General features: G+C 39.4%; 1 protein-coding gene across 12 annotated transcripts in view; it reads right to left on the bottom strand.

Moving 5' to 3' along the window:
* LOC111244317 (uncharacterized) overlaps nucleotides 1–18,822 on the bottom strand; it is an 85,834-nt gene that overhangs the window by 46,064 nt on the left and 20,948 nt on the right. For 8 of the 12 annotated variants that reach the window (XR_015319427.1, XM_086977843.1, XM_022791334.2 and 5 more), the window contains one exon: nucleotides 4,433–5,448. Coding sequence is in view for 11 of the 12 variants with exons in the window: in XM_086977843.1 (XP_086833969.1) it covers nucleotides 4,433–4,538 (106 nt within the window). In the remaining variant the exon portion in view is untranslated. Of the gene's footprint in view, nucleotides 1–4,432; nucleotides 5,449–6,522; nucleotides 9,559–12,675; nucleotides 12,826–12,911; nucleotides 13,082–13,425; nucleotides 13,858–18,822 lie in introns of those variants that run through there. The other 4 variants (XM_086977845.1, XM_086977847.1, XM_022791331.2 and 1 more) reach the window with 4 other exon arrangements.

Here is an 18,822-nt window from a genome sequence, read left to right as displayed (position 1 = left end):
CGTCAGTTAATTATAGGAAAGAAAGCCTCCATTCTCACTGCCGATGTTTGCAATACATCATTTGCGTAGTACATCTGACATAAAAAAAAATCATATATGACCAAAATTACTAAAAGTAGCGTAACAGTAATATATATATATATAGTCACATCGATTTCGGACAATACCAAGTATATGGCAGTAGCAGTGACGATTTTCACCAACAGTGACGTTATATTTGGTGAACAGTTCGACTCATACATGAATAGCTCGACCGTACGCGCACTGCTGATCGGCCTTATCTCAATCCAGCTTTAGTAGTGAACCTCTTGCTGTACAGCACTGACGTTTCTGTTGGCACTGCTTGAGAATATATGCAGCCGAATCTCGCTGAGGGTGATCGTCCTTTACTTAGAATCAGAGCTGGATAAAACTGTGGTCTGCAAATTAAAAAGGTAACCTGGAGACCTGCACTTGATGGATTTATTATATCGACTTTATGGGGCCACCGCAGTAATCTGTTTCAAGCATGCTTGAATCTGCTAGCCTCCTAGGTAAGCCTCTCTACCATCTATGACCTCTCGCGCAGTCTCACATTAAAAGGTGAAGATATTCAATTCATCAACCTATTCGATCTCCAGCTTGCATCCCGTGAGCATAAGTTTAACTAGCTAGGAAATGAACTTGTCGAACATAATAGCCCATTTGAGTGAAGTCAGGAAGACGTCAGTCTGTCTTTTTGAGGGCGATTGCCTCACGATACTTGATCTGGGACCGTATTTGCTTCGAATTGGTCTGATTTTTCAACGACATCGGTAGCTACGGACGTACCACGAGAAAGTAATGCTGAAAACTGTAACTACGGTTTTTTATCCTGCTCTGGTTCTCTCTGGCCCTAAGTTGCTTGTCCAACAGGTTCGGCTTCAAACGCTTCAGTGAAACAGGCCTTCCATGGGTAGGTCGAAGAGCTCACTGCTTACTTGTTTAACGAGAATACGGATGAACTCAACGATCATACTTATCAAATACAGTCCTTGGCACGCCTCCGAGCTGGTGTATGCTATATTTTCCTATGAACAACAGTGTCCAAGGTTGCTTTATGTCGACGGAAAAGTCTCTATGCTCCGCCTAAAATTGTCCTTCTCGCCACAAAATTCGGCTGCTTTCCTGTTAAGTGCTATCAAGGTTTACAATACAGACTTGACCGTTGCCTAGAACTGGTTCGTAGATGGATAACCGTCACAATCGTATCAATGCACAAATCCGTGTAATCACAATATCTTCAGCACTACGTAGACGCGCGTTTGTGTTACACGCGGGCGATAAGTTATCACGACTTCGCTACATCAATGTGTCACGTGTTGCGAATCTCATAGACCCGTACCGTATCTGGTGCGGAAACTTGTTACGAGAAAGATTGACCCTCGGTTACACCATTCGCAAGGGCTAGTCTAGATTTTTACATGCCTAGCTTATGTCCAGATCATAACCGATAAGAGTCGTTTTCTCCCTAAGGCCGCCGGCGACAATAAGTTGGCATTGGCAAGCTTTCCGTTCAATGTCGCGATAATTGGACCTTTTTTGCCCTCGTAGCGCTTGATGTAATCATTCAGTGGTTCAGTGAGTGGTGAAGTGATTCATTCAACGACTCGTGAGCAAAACAAAGATGGCGCGGGCAAAAACCGTGGCTCGCAATTTTAGTCAGCTTTGAAGAGCCACGAGGAATCGTGTGCGTGTGAATTTGCTGCTATCAGTGAGCGACCACTGTAATATGAAGAGAGTAAAATACGCAATTTTTTGCGCAAACCCCAGCCGACTTTTCGCGTGGTGTTCCACTGGTATCGTTTTTTCGTTCCTCCGCCTTTCTGGACAAACTGTGTCTAAATGGAGATATTCAAGCAACCGTTTTGTTGTACGGAAAAACACGCTATTATATATATAAACAAGGCGTTATCGGCTCGTTGGTGTATAGAGTATATTCTACATTCTGTTAATCTGGACAAGAAACAGTCTTGACCGATCTCTGTTGGACACGTCTGTCTGCTTATTATAACGTGTCCCTGTTTGGTTTGTATCATTGGGTGGGACCAAACGGCTTAAAGTTATTGTGTCCGATCTCTTATTAGTTACACCTTCCGGAGTCCTACCTAGTTGTTGTATCCGCTGAAAGTGTGTCGAGAGTAACTATTGAAAGATGAATGATAATATTTGCGCTAGCGAAAAATTCCTATAAAGAGTTGAAGGAATCCTACAAAGAACTCCTGCAAAAAAGAACGTACAATTCTTTTTTTTTTTGTAGGAGTTTATTCGTACCTGTAATAATTTTAATAATGGTTTCTTATTGGACGCATATACACGTGAAATCCTAATTTATTTTGGAGTTTGTCGACAATTCTTGGAAGACTACTGACATTATTGCCCGCGTACATTATGATGGCCACTTCCCCTGATGTGCTGATGCATGCACCGCAGGCGTAAGTGGAGAATCTTTCCTGATGTTGAGGTTGTTTGTAGTTCTCAATTTAGTGAAAAGGAAATTAATATTATGTGAATGATCGCTGTATCGATAGACTTGGATGAACCGATATAGATGCTAGGCTTGGCGTACGACCGTTTTCGATTAACGTTATCCAGCTGTGTTGTTTCTATAGCTACCTTGCTGCGTAAACACGCAGACAATCGAAAAATATACCATTCAATTTGATAAGCAGGCTCGAATTCGACGTACTAGAATTTCTACAAAACCAGGTGGTAGTAGGAAAATTTCACGTAAGGCACTGAAAGTTTTAGTCTTTAATAAAATTTCGATTAGTGCTCTAGTAAAAAGAAAACCTAAACGTGGTGCTTTATTGGATTAATTATAAAATTAATGTAATGACTGATGATTTTTGAGAAACTCGCGCGCACCACGTCAGTAAATCCAGTTTAAATCTTTTCCCGCTCACAAACCTTTGCGTATTGACGCAGAATACAAAATGGAAAAGATAGACCAGTTGCTGCCGTATCAAGTGCAAAAACAGATCGTTGGTCCTGGCGGTCTTAGAGGACCCCTGCGAACGGGCCAGACATTGGACCGCATGACAACGCTTGGTGGAGAAGTACTAGTACTGTACTAAATGACGTAAGTCATAGTAGCAAAAAGATGTGGACGGTAGGAACTATCTTTAGAAGGTATCACCCTCAAATTAACATACGAGTAGCCTGTCTTCCCTAGAATGTATGGTCTACTCCAGCGACTTCTCCCGGTGAGACATCCATCCATGCACCTATATGCTGGATATTGTAGATCCGTATTGCCATGGCTTGATCAAACTTAGGTTTCAATGGGAAAATGATGTACCTATCTCACAACAAACGTCTTTTTTTAGTTCGCCTAATCTAAGCCTAACTCGTGTAACGAATACCGCCAAAAAATGGTCGGTTAACTAATCAAAAGCTAACATCCTATATGGAACATGTTAGCTTTTTGTAAGATTTCCTATCAACGCAAATAACATGACGAAAATTTAATTTGGTAGCCTGAATGCAATATACAATAGCATATTTAGTATGGTTTTCTGTTTATAGTACGGACCCTTTTTTAAAGGGGGGCATCTTGTATAAGCTTTGTCGATCATCTAGCTATCTTTTTTAATAATTTTAATGATTCTACCTATAATTTTTTAATACGAACGCATTGAGGCAAGCAGTACGCACCCTCAGCACACTGCATGAAGTATACAAAGAATATTAAAATAATTACTAACTAATAATTATTAATATAGAACATTAAAATAATGCAGAAAAGGAGACCAGAAAATAATAGTAAATCTAATGTAACAGAGAGAAATTTGTTTATTGAAAAATCACGTGTTCTTAAAGTTTAAGCACCAGATTGTTTGATTAAAGGGTGGCCTTTCTACAGGTTACAAAAGTTATTGGAATGTTAGTATTTTTTAATTTTCGTATCCTTGTCTCAACTATCTCAAATATCAAACATTTTTTTCTGCCTTTCTTGTACCTCCTCTTTCCTATTAATTTTCTTGTTTATCTAGAGGGTGCTAAAATTTCTCTAGTCGTGATCCGTCGAAGACTGTATAGTATCGTATTTTACCAACTCATAATACCTTTTTTCTTTAGATATGTTTTCCCCTTACATTTTCATAAATATTATTACCTTCTAAGGTTCTTATTTGCGCCTTTATGATCTTCTGACTCTGTTATAATAACTTTTTTGAAGCACAAACCCACTTAATTTTATATATTTAAAGCCAAGCTAGTTTTAATGAGTTTTGATGTTCTTAGAAGGTAGGACAACTCGTCAAGGTGTCGTAGGCTTACTACTGGCTCAAAAATACTGAAACCCAATGGGTTACTTTAGTAACCTTAATAGGTATTGCATGCCGTATTAGATGTTCTACATGTACTTATATCTATATATATATATATTTACGTATTTATAATAGGTACCCACCTTGCAGGGATGAGGCGATGCATCCAAGCAGTAACGGCGGCAGCAAACGAACTAGGCACCCGCATCGGGATGCCGTCCATCTTGCGATCGTTGTGTCAACTTTCATGTTTATTTCGTATCAATATATATATATATATATATATTGTATAGAGCCCAACATACAATCCTGTCGGACGGATGAGCTTAATGGCTTGAGCGTGCTAGAAATGGATTGAGCGAAATATCCTATGTCGAACTCAGTTGATCAACTGAAAATTTATTTCTGAAGCATTCTGGTGCCAGTGGGGTATTACAGCTGCGCTGTATCTTTGAAGAATAAACTGTTATAGTTAATTTATATATAGTTATTCTGAGCACAGTTGACATAAATTAAAAGGGGTTATCAAGAGGTCGCAGTGGCAAGAACGGAAGAACTATCCTATATAGCTACAAAATAATGTAATTCTTGCAGAGCTGGAAATAAATTACTCTTACGATACATATGATGGTAATTAAAAATGTAGCCAGTGAAAGTAATAACTCAGAGCGATGTGGGACGGACACAAGGGCAAATTATAAAATAGTGTTTTTCGAAAATAGCAGCAAACACAGTTACTGATGTGATAAACTGTATACCCATAAAATGCTTGTGGACGACGCATCGATATCACCCACCAGATGCGACTACGTTATGTTGTCCTTAACGAACAAAGCCGCACCGCCATGATAGCGGCCACGCATTTAACCTATCACTATTCCCTCATTAGATTTATTAAGCTGTAACAACGCTGCAAGCAAGTCCAGCCCCAAAGCCACGGGTCTTGTCGCATTCGATTTTCCGGTCACTAACTGCTTAGCCACTGTTACTGCTTCCTGTTTTGAATAACGTGCCTAGTTTGCTTCCTGCCGTTGCTTTAAACAATGACAACAAAGTGTCTGTCAGTGGTTTTGCTGTTGACCTTCGTTGTCCTCCTGCACTCGGCTGCCTCAACTGAATCCCATCAATTAATATGCATACGGGCGACGATGGTATCCTCCTGAAGTGCAAAGAAACAAATCGACTAGTAATCTGCAGACTCTAATTCGGTTTTCTCTACGTACCTTGGTTCCCTAACGTTTATGCGCATTCTAGCCAAGTAGAATCTGAATATGAAGTTCGTTGCAACAGCAATAATATGGTCATTGTGAGCTAGGACGACTCAGCAGCTTGCAAGGGGTCGAAGTATATGCTCGGTATGCCCTGATCGGTAACGGCAAGCGCTTGTGTGTTAACGAGTTCTGTATAAAGTACGGGAGAAGATGAGCCTAGTTTTGACATCGCTAGCTATTCAATTAGGTTATAAGCCGGGCAGACGTTTAAAGTGCGGCAGTCCATGATGTACATCGTAATAGTATATTGTTTAAAAAACATGTGACCTTTATCACGAGTAAATGTAAGTACTAATGTCCATAAAGTCCATAATCCCATAAATCCATTTGATATTGTCAAGTAGTTAGCTCATCAGCTCTTTTCATAGTTATGTTTGACAAGGGTAGATATTATCGCGAACCGTATTCATTCTATAGCCAAAATCGGCTCCAAGCGCGACAGGCAGTACGGTTGTCTATGGTGGAGGTATCAGTAATGAAATGTTTAGGCCATTTTAAATAAACGCTCGGATGTTTCTTTTCTCGAAGAGCAAACAACACAAGCTATCCTTAATACTCAAGCTACCATAATCCGATCGAATATTTACACCTTTATATATATATATATATATATATATATATATATCTTGGAGTAATTCTGTTACTCTAGTACGGTAATTCAACTCTGGTACAATCATCCTACGACATGTGTTCTAATAGTCGGAAACATCCAATATATCCTTCGAAGCCTTCACAGTGACCGTATTGTACAATTCCGTAAACCTACTGCAATTTTATTCCAGTTGAATGAATCTTTACGCTGCAATTAATTGCATATGTATTGAGAAAATAACTGACCTCTAGTTCAAAATAACTAGTAATAATAAGTGGTCCTATTAGCTTTATTAAGTTACAGTAAATGCAACCAAAATAATAAATAGAACTCGTAAATCGAAAATTAATTTTCGACCTTTCAGGCTTACCTCACATGGAATATTTTACTTTGTTGATGCTATTCCAACTCTTTCGTTCGAACGCTTTTGTGATCCAGATACTATACAAGATTTGGTCCGCATTTGAAGTAAATTTCCACATCCACATACATTTGGCCACTCGGTTAAAAAAATCGCGCCTCATTGTCAAAGATCACGCCTGCTTAGAAGAGCTTGTAAAATCGGGCAACTTCTTGACGGCTGGTGAACAAATCGCCCGAAAAAACTTATCGCTCAAATAAGCACTATACTTTATAAGAAAACAAGTGCTCTTTTAAAAAAGAATATTTAGGTAATTGCTCAAATCTTTTGCACAGCTCCCCACAGGGAGACCATCTCACAAGAAAGTGATCGCTTTGCTAAACATGTCAGGGTAAATAGATAAAAGCTCGGACAGACCGTTGACGCCTAGTCGCATTTGTTGTACTTAACTTAGTTTACTCATGAATTAGTAGTTGGCAGTTACTTCATTGACAAGCGCTGTATATTTTTCGAACAGGTACAATAGGTGTTTCGTTTCACCATCTTATTTCACTGATCCTATTAGCTTGATTCAGTTATAGTAAATGCAATCAAGATCAGACCTTACTACATGTTAAATTACTCTGCTATTCCGCTAATATTCGCTAACATGCAATACTCACAAATACCCGGCTATAGCAATTCTACTATAGCAATATAGTAGATATAATATAATATATAGGTTACTCTCCCATTACTCTGCTGAGTAATTGTTGCCTATTGAACTATTCCATTTGTCTTAATTGCCTAATAATGACTGTGACTTATCCTTGACTGGTAATTTGGATTTGTCCCGGGTGCGTTTGCAAATGATCATGTTCATTTCATATATCTGGTATGTTGTTCTCGTACAGGCAAATGATTGCTGACACCAATATGTCAACTGTGTTTGTCCTGCTTTGAACCATCCTGTTGCAACACTGCACCTATCTCATAAGTTTGTTCTAATATTAATGGGTCTCTTCGTTATTCGTACATATTAATTGGCCGATTCTTTTCTTCAACTGTTTTCAATGAGTCCAATGTCCTACTGCATGTACGCTTTGTGTTTCGAGTTTTACGTTCAGTATTGCCATCTAGAATTCCAATACGAAACGTGTCTGTCCTCGAATTTGAACCTAGATCACGACCGTCCCTAAGATTAACAGGCAAATACGATTTCAAAATTGCCACTATAAGTTAGAACAATTGATACTTAAACGTCACAAATTAATCCACCCCCCTACAACACCATTCTTGTGTCTCGCTCCTACCCTGTTTGCCCATATCGGTTCATCTGTCTGAAGGTTCCATATTAACATGAAGGCAAAACTACATCGCGAAGATATAAAAAAAACTTTTTTTCAATATTCTCGAGACTTCAAAAAGTCTCAAAAGTAAGCAATTTTCTAGTATAAAGCTTTAGGGTTGTTGAAGAACTCGCCAAAAAAGGTTTATCTAGATCAATGGCCATCTTGGTCTACAACAGAAAGAAACAACCTCTGAAATTAGCACTCAGGCAATCGAATAATCTCACACGCAGCCCACTCCAAGATGAATGTCTGGTGACGTATGAAAAATGTGCCCCAAGGCCATTTGATGTAGTGAAATTACGAACTTATCGTGCGGCCCACAAGACAAAGGACAATGTAACTATAGATGTGAGCAGATCATATTGTGATGTAGGTATACAGAGGGACTGGAATGCAACCCGTGGTCTCAGCTTTGTTTTGCCTGTTCTAGGACTGCTTGGTCTGCGAGATAACAGAAGCAAGTGGAAGCATGCGTGGCAAACGGATTGCTTTTATCGTTCTGTAAAGACAGATTGCTATACTGACAGTGAAATATCCAAGATTCTAATGAATGCATGTGGGTTTTATTAACGGATGATAATAAACGGCAATGCGCGTCGGCATCCTGGTAAAGGCTGAGACGCTGGCTAGGCTTGTACTATAAGTCAAGTGTTCAATTCTGGAAATTCTTTTACGGAATTACTTCAAAAATGTATTTCCACAGTGAACGAAAAGGGCACTAAGCGGAAGGAACACACAGGACTGCGCAACCACGAGGCCGAGTGTGCGCATTTCGTGGCTTCCACTATAATACAGAGTGTAGGTCGATGGATACTCAATTACATGGTCTAACCACTAACAGATCGAAGTCATGTTCTCTAGTTTAAGGTCAAGGAATAGCTTTATATTGTCATTAAGTTTTCCATCATCAAATCAATGATTATCACCAGTGCGCGGTTGTACACCACTGCAGTAGCCGATGGTAAATACCGTATTTTTCATGAGTTTTAGATCAAGAAATGTCCCTCTAGTCCTCTCAGTTCAAGTTCTCTACTTAGAAGTTATCCCCGCTTGATGTAACATACGTATGCCACCACTGTTTCCAGCCTTCAAAGCACTGTTCAAGATCGCTCGCCGGCACAGACCTCAGCTCAGTTAGTTATACTTATTTTTCTCAACGTGCCGAAACTCTTCCCCTTCAGACTGTTAATTTTGGAGAAAAGAAAGATTTAGTAAATGTAGATAACGGGGCAACACAAATATATCGAGTTTTTGCGAAAAATGCTTTGTAGTAGTGTACTCTGGGCCAATGCATTGTCGTGATAGACAATTCGGGACGCGGTTGGGCCGCAGTTTTCGATTTCTGTGTTGGACAGACTCCATGATCTCCTTAAAAGCGTGACCATGGAACGGGGCAGCATGAAGTCATGATAAACAACTCTTCGACGGTGGAAGAACGCCGTAAGAAACATTTTGGTTTTAGACTTGAATCTTGGCTTTGCTTTTGAATTAGTACTCGTAAGACTGCACTCCAGTCTATTCGTCGTAGCCTTCACGTCTAATTACTTGCAACATGTTCAAGAAAGCTTAGCACTCTTGTTAATGCGAAAAGGTCTTCCTTTCACGGTTCAAGGTTCACGGGCGTTCATCTGCTGCATATTCAGCTTCTTCGACTTTTAAACGATCAATCAAAACGGCCTGACAGAAATCACTTTCTTCTAGTTATAACTAGAATATGGTATAATTAATATATATATATTATAATATGCCCTTTATAATTATTATATGGTTGGCAAGCACGTAGCTTATCCATAACCGCTATCGCGGGCCTTCTAGGATAAGAATCGACAAACTTCTATCCCCTTCCGAAACAACCTGTTTACTGGAGTTTTATTTAGTATCTGGTTTTCATAGACAGTCTGCAACGTGTGCACAGATTTTATGGTTCACACAAGCTTACCTAATTCAAGCTTGCAAGATCCTGCAAAGATCGTAGAACGCTTAGTAGACTTACGCAATCTCACCGGGAAACTCAAAATTGTATCAGATTGTTATGAAATATCACCTGTATGAAACAGACGTCCCGCTCTTTCTATCAAAATAAAAGAGGATAACAAGCGATCATCCAACTCAAACAACGTATTCATGTCGGAAAAAACTTCATGTAAGTAAAACTTGTACGACCTAATAAGATATCGAGCGTTAACAGAGAAAAAATTCTTAGAAAACTGAGCTAATGGACGCCATTCTTGAAAGGAGCACGCTGACAAGTAAAAAAAAAACAGGATAGGACAGCAATAAACACATAGTGAACAGATTTAGAGCTATCATTGTTCGCGACAAAGACAAGTGCAGGCGAAAACAAAGTAATAGGAGAAGGGATTTTTCATGCTACAGTGAAGCTAAATATTCCGCAAGAATATCTAGGCAAACGGCTAACGCCGTAAACAATTGTTGTCCCGTGAAACAAACCTGCGATTCTCAGGAGACATTAAAGAAACCATTGAGCCTTAGCTCTCAACCTTGTTTTAATTTAAGCTAGCCTCGCTTGAAAAGCTAACGTTGTTTACACGGGCAATCATGGAACAAACAGCGAGATTATCAAAAGGCATAGAGCGGTCGTGCTAAAATGAATCCTTCAAACTGTGCAGTGGTTAATATATTTTTTTGTATCTAATGTTGTTCGGAATGTTAGCGCTCTCATAGCCTTTAGTACTCAAAATTTTTCAAACTCAATACGCCAAATTATTCGAAATGCTGACTCAGTAGAAGGGTTTAATCAGCCTTGTGGCTACCTCGACTATTTCTCCGATGAGCCAAAGAGCACTTTGCAACAAGAACGCGGTAGTAATTTGAGCGATTATAATGCTAGTATATAAAATCGCTTGATTTTTTAGTTCTCATTTACTATTTTACCTTGATTTTCAATGCTCACAGACCCCTGCAAAGCGCCGACAACTACAGCTTCAAGAATGAACGGGCGAACTGTCTGCTTCGTGCGTCATTCAGTCAGTCTTGATGCGACGGTTGTTATGTTTCAGCTTGAGATTTGACCAAAGATTAGACTAAACTAAGTTAACTACCTTAGATTATGTACAAAACGCTATATTGTCCCATCTTTGATAACTTAACTGTTTTTTTAAACATGTACTTTTGTATTTCAGCTCTTTCAACCAGTAATTATCTGTTCAAAGCAATGTATATCTAAGAACCTGAACAGTACCACTAGCCCCTTTTATTCGGAGTTTCCTCTCTCGATGGGAAAAAGAGTGCTTAGCAACGAAGGAACCGTGTTTGTGATGTCTAGAGCTGAAATATTCAATATTGAAACATATTAAAATATAATGAACATGTATAAACAAACGAGATGAAATTTAAGGGTTGCCAATATAAAATTTCGTGTGGGGTTATAAAATCAAACGAGATGATTCGACTAGATTTTATCCAAACCTTATTCGCCTCCCTGAAAATTACTCATTAGCTCAGATTAACAACGTTGGTGACCGTTTTTATTTACACCAACGACTACTTTCCACTAATTTTTTCTAAATTACACTTTTTTCGCTATTAAATTTCAAGAAAATACCCATAATTAACAATGTAAAGGTTGCCAAACCTAACGCAATACTTCAATGATCGATACGTTTTCAAATCCAAAGCTCCGTAGCGAATCTCAATACAATCCACTTTTATTTAGAGCCAATGACAAAGAATTGGTAGCTTACCTAAAAAAAGGATCTGCGGGCCGGCACAAGAGAGGGAACCTTGTAAACCTATGTCCTACTTGATCCTAGGTGATCCGCGATGCAATCAGCACAAAATACGGCTTTTCAGTCAAAAACCTCGGTGCTTGCAAAGGTTTCGTGAGGGATGCGTTGCACCAACGATCAAACTTATCCCTAGATGTTTCTATGGTAACTGATACTCCTGAGGAGAGAAAATGTCGCCCTTCAACCAACATCTGATATGATTTTTATTTCAAATTAATGTTAAATAACAAATAATATATATTTTTCTAATATTAAACCAAAAACTAAATGACAACCAATATAAAGATACGCTTTTGAGTTAATATGCTCACCGTGACTCGAATATCACCGGTTTTTCGAATTTTTTAAACTATTCGTACTAACTACGAAGTAACTAACTATTATACATGGATCATTTTTTGCTCAATTACGGGACAGAGTCCGAAGAGGTATATCGTTTCAAAGAAATGAACAACATCCTCAAAGTAAGTTGTTTTTCTTTTAAGAAATGACTTATTAATTTGAAAGAACCTGGCAATTACGCAGCATTTTATGCCCATTGTTTTTACGATATCAAGGATGCATCAAATCCCGATAGGTTTGGCTGCCTCATAATAGAACGTATAGATGAAAACTTCACACAAAAACTCCAGTCGTTTTACGATTTGTCCTTGGAAAAAACTGAGTGCGCGAAAACGATATATCTCAACCGAAGCTAGCACAGCTATGATCAAAAAGATCTAATGACTTACTTCAAAGCATCGAAAGTCAGTCACGGGGTGTGAAAAATCGAATCGAGCGCACTACACTACGTACGTTTTTTCAGAGGATACGACAACGTCATTCGAAGGAAGTCCCACTCTGGAACTCTGCTCAACTGTGATATAACGGGCCCTTCTACCAGATTTTAACGGATGAGGAACTGATTCCCGTTCTTAGATACGCCCATTCAGACGGCACTGTCCGGGCTATGCACAATCAGAACAACATTGCATATGATTCTTGTGCGATGAACAATGAAAGCATTTTTAAGGACATGTTTTATACACTAGCAAAACCAGCGTCTGAAGGAGACCAACTTTAAGGCTGGATATAGCACTCACCTTCATTTCAAAATTTCTAAAATACCAGCAAGATATCGTTGCCCTCCTCTATCGATTTACAGAATTGGCTTTCGCCTACCATCTTTCCGACTGGTCCTAGTGCGGTTATTTAGCAGGGAGTGGTTAAGGTAAGAGATCAATACGAGCTGTCTGAAAGAATCAAATCGAAGGAAGCATATGACTATTCACTGCGTTCTTTATAGCTCGGGATTTCCGCTGGGAGGAGATAAACTTACGTTAAGATTTAAGCCTAGACCATCCTGGTTTTTCTTCGATTAGTAGATAAATTCGTTGCTTTGCGCCGCCATGGACATATCAGTATCCCAATGTTTCGAGTTTCACGTCCGGTATCGTTGTTAACCACACATCTACACTTTTCCATTACCCTTCAGCTTTTTGTAACCACCTATAATAAGTTAAACCTTTTTTTCGTATTACGTTTTAACAAACAAAAATAGATTAAAACATAATGGTGATAATAATAATAATGGCAAAACAGTTTGAAAAAAGCCAGTGAGAAAGCATATAAAGGATTCCAATACTCAATCAATTTTTCTCGAAATGCGCGTTACCGGATAAATTCTAACAGGAGCTTCACTTCAACCCAGTGACTAATAGGAACGATGTATGCAAACAGTCAAACGATCATTCGAAAGATCAACTTACTTACAGCAGTACTAACCCACGTGCCGTCTTCGAAGGACGAGTTTAAAATTTTTTCCTATCTAATTTAATTTCCGGTTATCTTACCTGACACGTTTCACGAGATTAAAGAAACTCGATAGGAGAAAATCACGCTAATACATTCGAAGCGTTAACAATTGGCATAATGATACTCTAGGGTGTCGTAGCACCGCAAAGCGCCATAGCCTCTTTTGAGTAATAGGGGTATGGTACTCAGGAACTTGACGACGCCCTAGTGCGCTTCCTACATCTAACTGTAAGTCAATGACGAGTAAGATTTATTTTACTGCTATTTTATCAGGTTTCAATCCGACCGTGTGAATGCAGAAGTTGACGCTTTTAGAAGGGGACAAGTTGCTCAATAGGTATTTGATGGTGGTGCACTCGAACAATACATTCCGCTCCATGTCTATGCAGTAACGATAGCCAACTCGACTCGTCAGAGCAACAGGGCCAAAGTTAGCTAGGCAAAAAGAACAATTGGGAATAAAGGGACAAGTGAGCAAGAGAGCCGCATCCCTCTATGGCCTGCATCTTGCATAGAGAGTTTGCAAAGTACGATATTGGACCTAGTAGAAAAGCTAGAATTTTGCAACAAGCGTTGACAGTATTAAACTTGCTGCAGGCTTATGCGATGTAGTTACAAAACGATAGCAGAAGCATCTAATACTTGACCCTGTTTCTTGACACTGTAAGTTGCTATACATTGATATTGTAACGAGATATAGCATAGCCAACGTTGTTCTCAGGGCTGAATCGTCAGATTCAGCAGACACCATCGTACGATTTCGTGTTCGCCTGACTAAATAAGGCTTTTCCTACATTTCTCAGATCTAGTCTATATCATCATATGCAACGGTCAATCGACGTTGACAAAAAATCACATATAACGCAGTGAACGATGAATGCAGCAGACAAAAATACCCTACAAAATGAAGGGCTTTTAAACGACGGCATGGACTAGCAATAAGGACCAGTTCCCGTTTTTATTATAAAATGAACTGAAGCGCTGTCCTGACTATTCGATTGATGCATTTACATTTCTCACTCATTCCGTTGGGGTAAAAACTGTTTTGAGTAGTTACGTACCGGTACGTGGAAGTAAGATATTAGGGCGTTCAGTGTGAAATGCAAAAAAGAAGATCTAAAAATTACGCTATTTTATTCCTCCGCGAAATACGTTTAGTTTAAGACTATTCAGATATCATCACTCGAGATTTTAACAGGTGAATTGCAATGGGCTATAAAACATCAAGAAGATCCAAATGAGTTACGATTTTCAATTTTATAATTACAGCCAATAATTTGATGTCTGTTCAATGGTGGACGACTTCATCATGAGATCTGATTCGCTGACCACTGACAACACAGTTGTGTTGTCAGTAACTGATGGCGATAGGAAACTTCCCATTGACCAGTCACCAGTCATTATTCAGCAGAGACGAACGACTTATATGCGCGACTACGTTCGGCTTCATACTGCAAGAATCACTCTCGGTCATGTGCCATACTCGCCAAGCGTTGCTTTCACCAACCAGCATTTTTTTAGATCTCGACGACTCAATAAGAGAATTATTCAAACCTCAATATTACGTCGATATGATCTTTTGGAACTTCTTAGACTCCCGTATTCCAGTTCGTAGCAGTGGAATAAAATAAGTTACTAATAAAATGACAGCAAGTCATTTTATTAGTAACTTATTTATATTCATAAAGACAAGTAAACGGCCTATAAGTTAATGGTTTGAATTTACGCCCGGTATTACCGTAATTAGACAACATAATTATGCATTACATAATTCCAATAAAACTAAAAGAATTTCGTTTGCGAAAACTTCACTCTATTGGGTTTGTCCTGTTCTTTATTAATAACTGTACCACAATATTGATTCTAGTGGTAAGGCTAAAGGCAGTACCGGACGTAAAACTGAAACGTACATTTATGTAGTAAAGTCGAGATAAGAAAAGGTATCTGCGCAATATTAGTGCCAAAAATTAGATTTCGCTGGCTCGTTTAGAGAACTAAATTGCAACCGAGCTTATCAAAGTCCTGTTTCAGTTTTGCGGAGAGCGGACGTGGCCCACCTACGCTCCCGACAATTGGTGTAGTTGAAATGAACATAACAGCTTAATGATTCAGTCGAGATACAAAGCGCAGAGCTCGGTGGTTAGTCCTTATATTCCGTTAATTTGATAATTTTTTGCATCGTAGTGGTAGGCAGGCAGGCAGGCAGTCTGAGCCAAATGCTAGCTTTAACGCAAGGTGTGCTCAAACTTATCCGCAAATTGCTATTTTACTCTTACCACTACCACACAGAAGGATTAAAGACATTGTTCTTGGATAGTCGTTTTTTTGCTTTGTAGTAGTGCAACCTAAAGCCTTGTTGAAAACGGGTCCGTTTGAAAATGTGATGGGCTAGGTCACGTGCTTGGTCACGGGGAATAGTTTTCAATGCGGCGAACCAACTATAACGGCACTCGTGTCCTGATGGATGGATCAGCGCGTGAAAAGCAGGTTTGCCTGAGTCTTGCAACCTGCAGATCGACGAAGGCACAGTCAGTCGGAAAATCCCAGGCCTTGCCAGACCTGGGACGAGTATAGAGGGCTCTGTAGTAGAGAAGATCGAGAGAGGCTGAGAGTAATTTGCGATGTTTGATTATCAAAGTTTAGATCAAAACCCCGTTAGTAAGAAGGAGAGGCTGTCTCCGGGCTTTAAAAGCCAGTCACAGAAATGGCCAAATTAGCATTTAAACAGAAAGGACAAAAACGGCTCCTACCTGCGCAACAACTTGAACGGCTAGGTGAAAGAAATGGCGTGGGAAGGTAAGCAGGAGTTGCGAACTGGCTGCTAAGGTGACGTTGGAAAAACCAACAGAGCAACGTGTATGCTCGAGGGAAAAACAGGTCTGGATGTTTAAACTTCGTTTGATGCCATCAGGCGCCCCATGGACACCAAGCAGTTTTTGGGTTGAGATAAACCAATGCAGCTTGGACGAGAAGCACAAGTTTTTGCTAGATTAGAGGTGGCTTGAAGAAGCCTATAGAGTTATAAGATTGTCGGAGCTTAACTTACGTACCGATATATACTTATGGGATACTGCCAGCACCTACAAGGGGTGTAGGTGCTGACTGTTAACGAAGAAAATCAAAGAGACAATCTGGTCTAGACACCCACGGCCATTCAGTACAACGGGTCAAGGGGAATGTCGGTGAGACTCATAAGAAAACCTATAATCCATATCATACAGGAAGCAAGTAAAAATGGGACTATCATCTTTAAAATGGAAGTAGTTTCAGTCCGTTTGAGCCAACAAGCCTCACTAAGCAAGATTGAAAACCTTTTCAGCGAAATCTTCACCTCAATAGGCCGTCTACTCAAGTATACACCTGAAGACCCACCACCGAATAGAGGAAACTACGAGATTCTCAGGAAGACTGTTGATATTAAAGCTTTCAGGATGCAATTAATGATCATAGACAGCAACATTAAGAAGGCATCCAATACTACCTTGAAATCTATAATACTGAGAAACTGCGATAAAAATACATTCCTTGCGAGAGAATACATCCCTTGTCTACGAGAAACTTCAGTGAGTTGTGTGCGTTGTAACACAAGGTAAAGCATACAGGGATTAAGGTTTTACGGAACGATGACGTTAAGATCAATGTAAAAAGGCGTGTACAAGGGCACCCAAGGCTTTTGTAAACGATGCTGAAGGAAAATAGAGCGAAAATTGGTCGACGTTATCTGAAACCTTCTCGAAGAGACCTCTGCAAAGACGGGTTGGGCCATCGAAAACATCTACGATCTTTTGTAAAGCCTTCAACAAAGAATGTTCAACGCGAAACTACCACTTCTTTGCTATTCGAAGCATGTGCAATGGATAAAAACTTTGAAGACAACGGCATTTGTAAGGGCTCGTTGCATAAACTCTCGTTTGGGATTGCTTCTGCCTGGTTCAGCTTAGTACAAGTTCAAGCCCGATATGAACAGCATGGACTGAGCGCAACACTCCTTCACAGGGGAGGTTGCCGTAACAAGTGTTACTTTTCGCAAGAGAATATTTTTCAAAAGGGCCACAAAAAACTGTGTGCGTTCATCCGGAAAGCGCAATTTCTGCTATGGCGCGAAGTTAAATATCACAACTAATGTCCTTGGTCAACACGCTAATGGCTAATCCCGCCAACGATTCGACTGTAAGTGCGCTGGTATATCACATAGTCAAATGCAAGCGTTGCAAAGGCCATGAAGGGGTTAACCCGTTTTGAAGGAAAACGTCAGCCTATATCCAGTACCAATACTGGTTTTTCTCATATTCAGTTGGTTTTACTGGATTGGTGGTATATTTAATTTAGTGATATAGAAACTTATACCCTAAATTTCTATACCACTAAATTAAATAGGATCAAGTGGTAAGTATCTGCTACACGAAATGGAATCAGACACGGACCTAAAAATTGATAAAAACCAAACCAGATATCAGACGTCTCTAGATGTCTACGGCAATATATTCTTTGAACAAATTAAACTGCTATCCTATAATCCCTACCTAAATTCCCCTATCCCCCTACTTGCCCTTCCAAGATACGCCTTGTTTTCTGTGAAAATATATGTTACCTTTCAAAAAATATGTAATCAGAGAAAGGTGGAGAACGATTACACTGATGAAGTGAAAAAAAACAAAAACTGAGAAGTTAAGCTTAGGATGCAAAATTTAACATGTCGACTGATACGTTAATTAACAGCCACACTGTTTAAATACACAGTTAAATTAGCACACACTCTGATCAGAACGCATTTCTCAATGTGGACACGACAGCTTAAAAGGCAGAATAATAGCAGCTGAAAGCGACTTCAGTACTACAACGCAAAAGTTAGAGTAAACCTTTTATAATTGCTCTGTTATAATAAGAACCATTTCTGCCAATTTCAGCAATATGCAATTCTAGCAGTATGAAAACTCATGATTCCAACAAGGTAGAATGTAGCTGCCGCGATGGGTAGTCATACGTATAGTACAACTAGAAAGAAACGGTCTGAGTACAAATATATCTATTTGTTTTTCTCTAAACCATAGACAAGATACGCGACGTAGAGATTCAACTTCTAGATGCTTTATGAGCGTTTTGGGATAAGATCGTGGGTGCACCAGCAATTCTTTAAAGAGTACTTGTTAAAATACTTTAAGTAACGAGGGGTATAGCAAGCCCTAAGAGAAAACTAGTCTTGCTGCGCGGAATAAATATACAAAAGAAATTGAAATATGAAAATCCTCAAATCAAGTTATTTGAAATGACTCTTGTAGCTGGGGTGCTATCTGCAGAGAAGTATGTTAAACTAAAGAACTTGCCTATCGCAGTGTTGATTCACACAAACGAAAACTTGGATGAAATTTTAGGTTACGAAGTACAAGAACGCTCTGAGAGTACACGTTGCCTTAACTATGACGGTGCGTTTGCGG

The sequence above is a fragment of the Varroa destructor genome, unplaced genomic scaffold (assembly GCF_002443255.2).
Source record: "Varroa destructor unplaced genomic scaffold, Vdes_3.0 BEIS01000001.1, whole genome shotgun sequence".
In the NCBI taxonomy this organism is placed as follows: domain Eukaryota; kingdom Metazoa; phylum Arthropoda; class Arachnida; order Mesostigmata; family Varroidae; genus Varroa; species Varroa destructor.
Note: the sequence above shows the minus strand (reverse complement) of the source record. Positions and strands in the feature narration are given on the sequence as shown.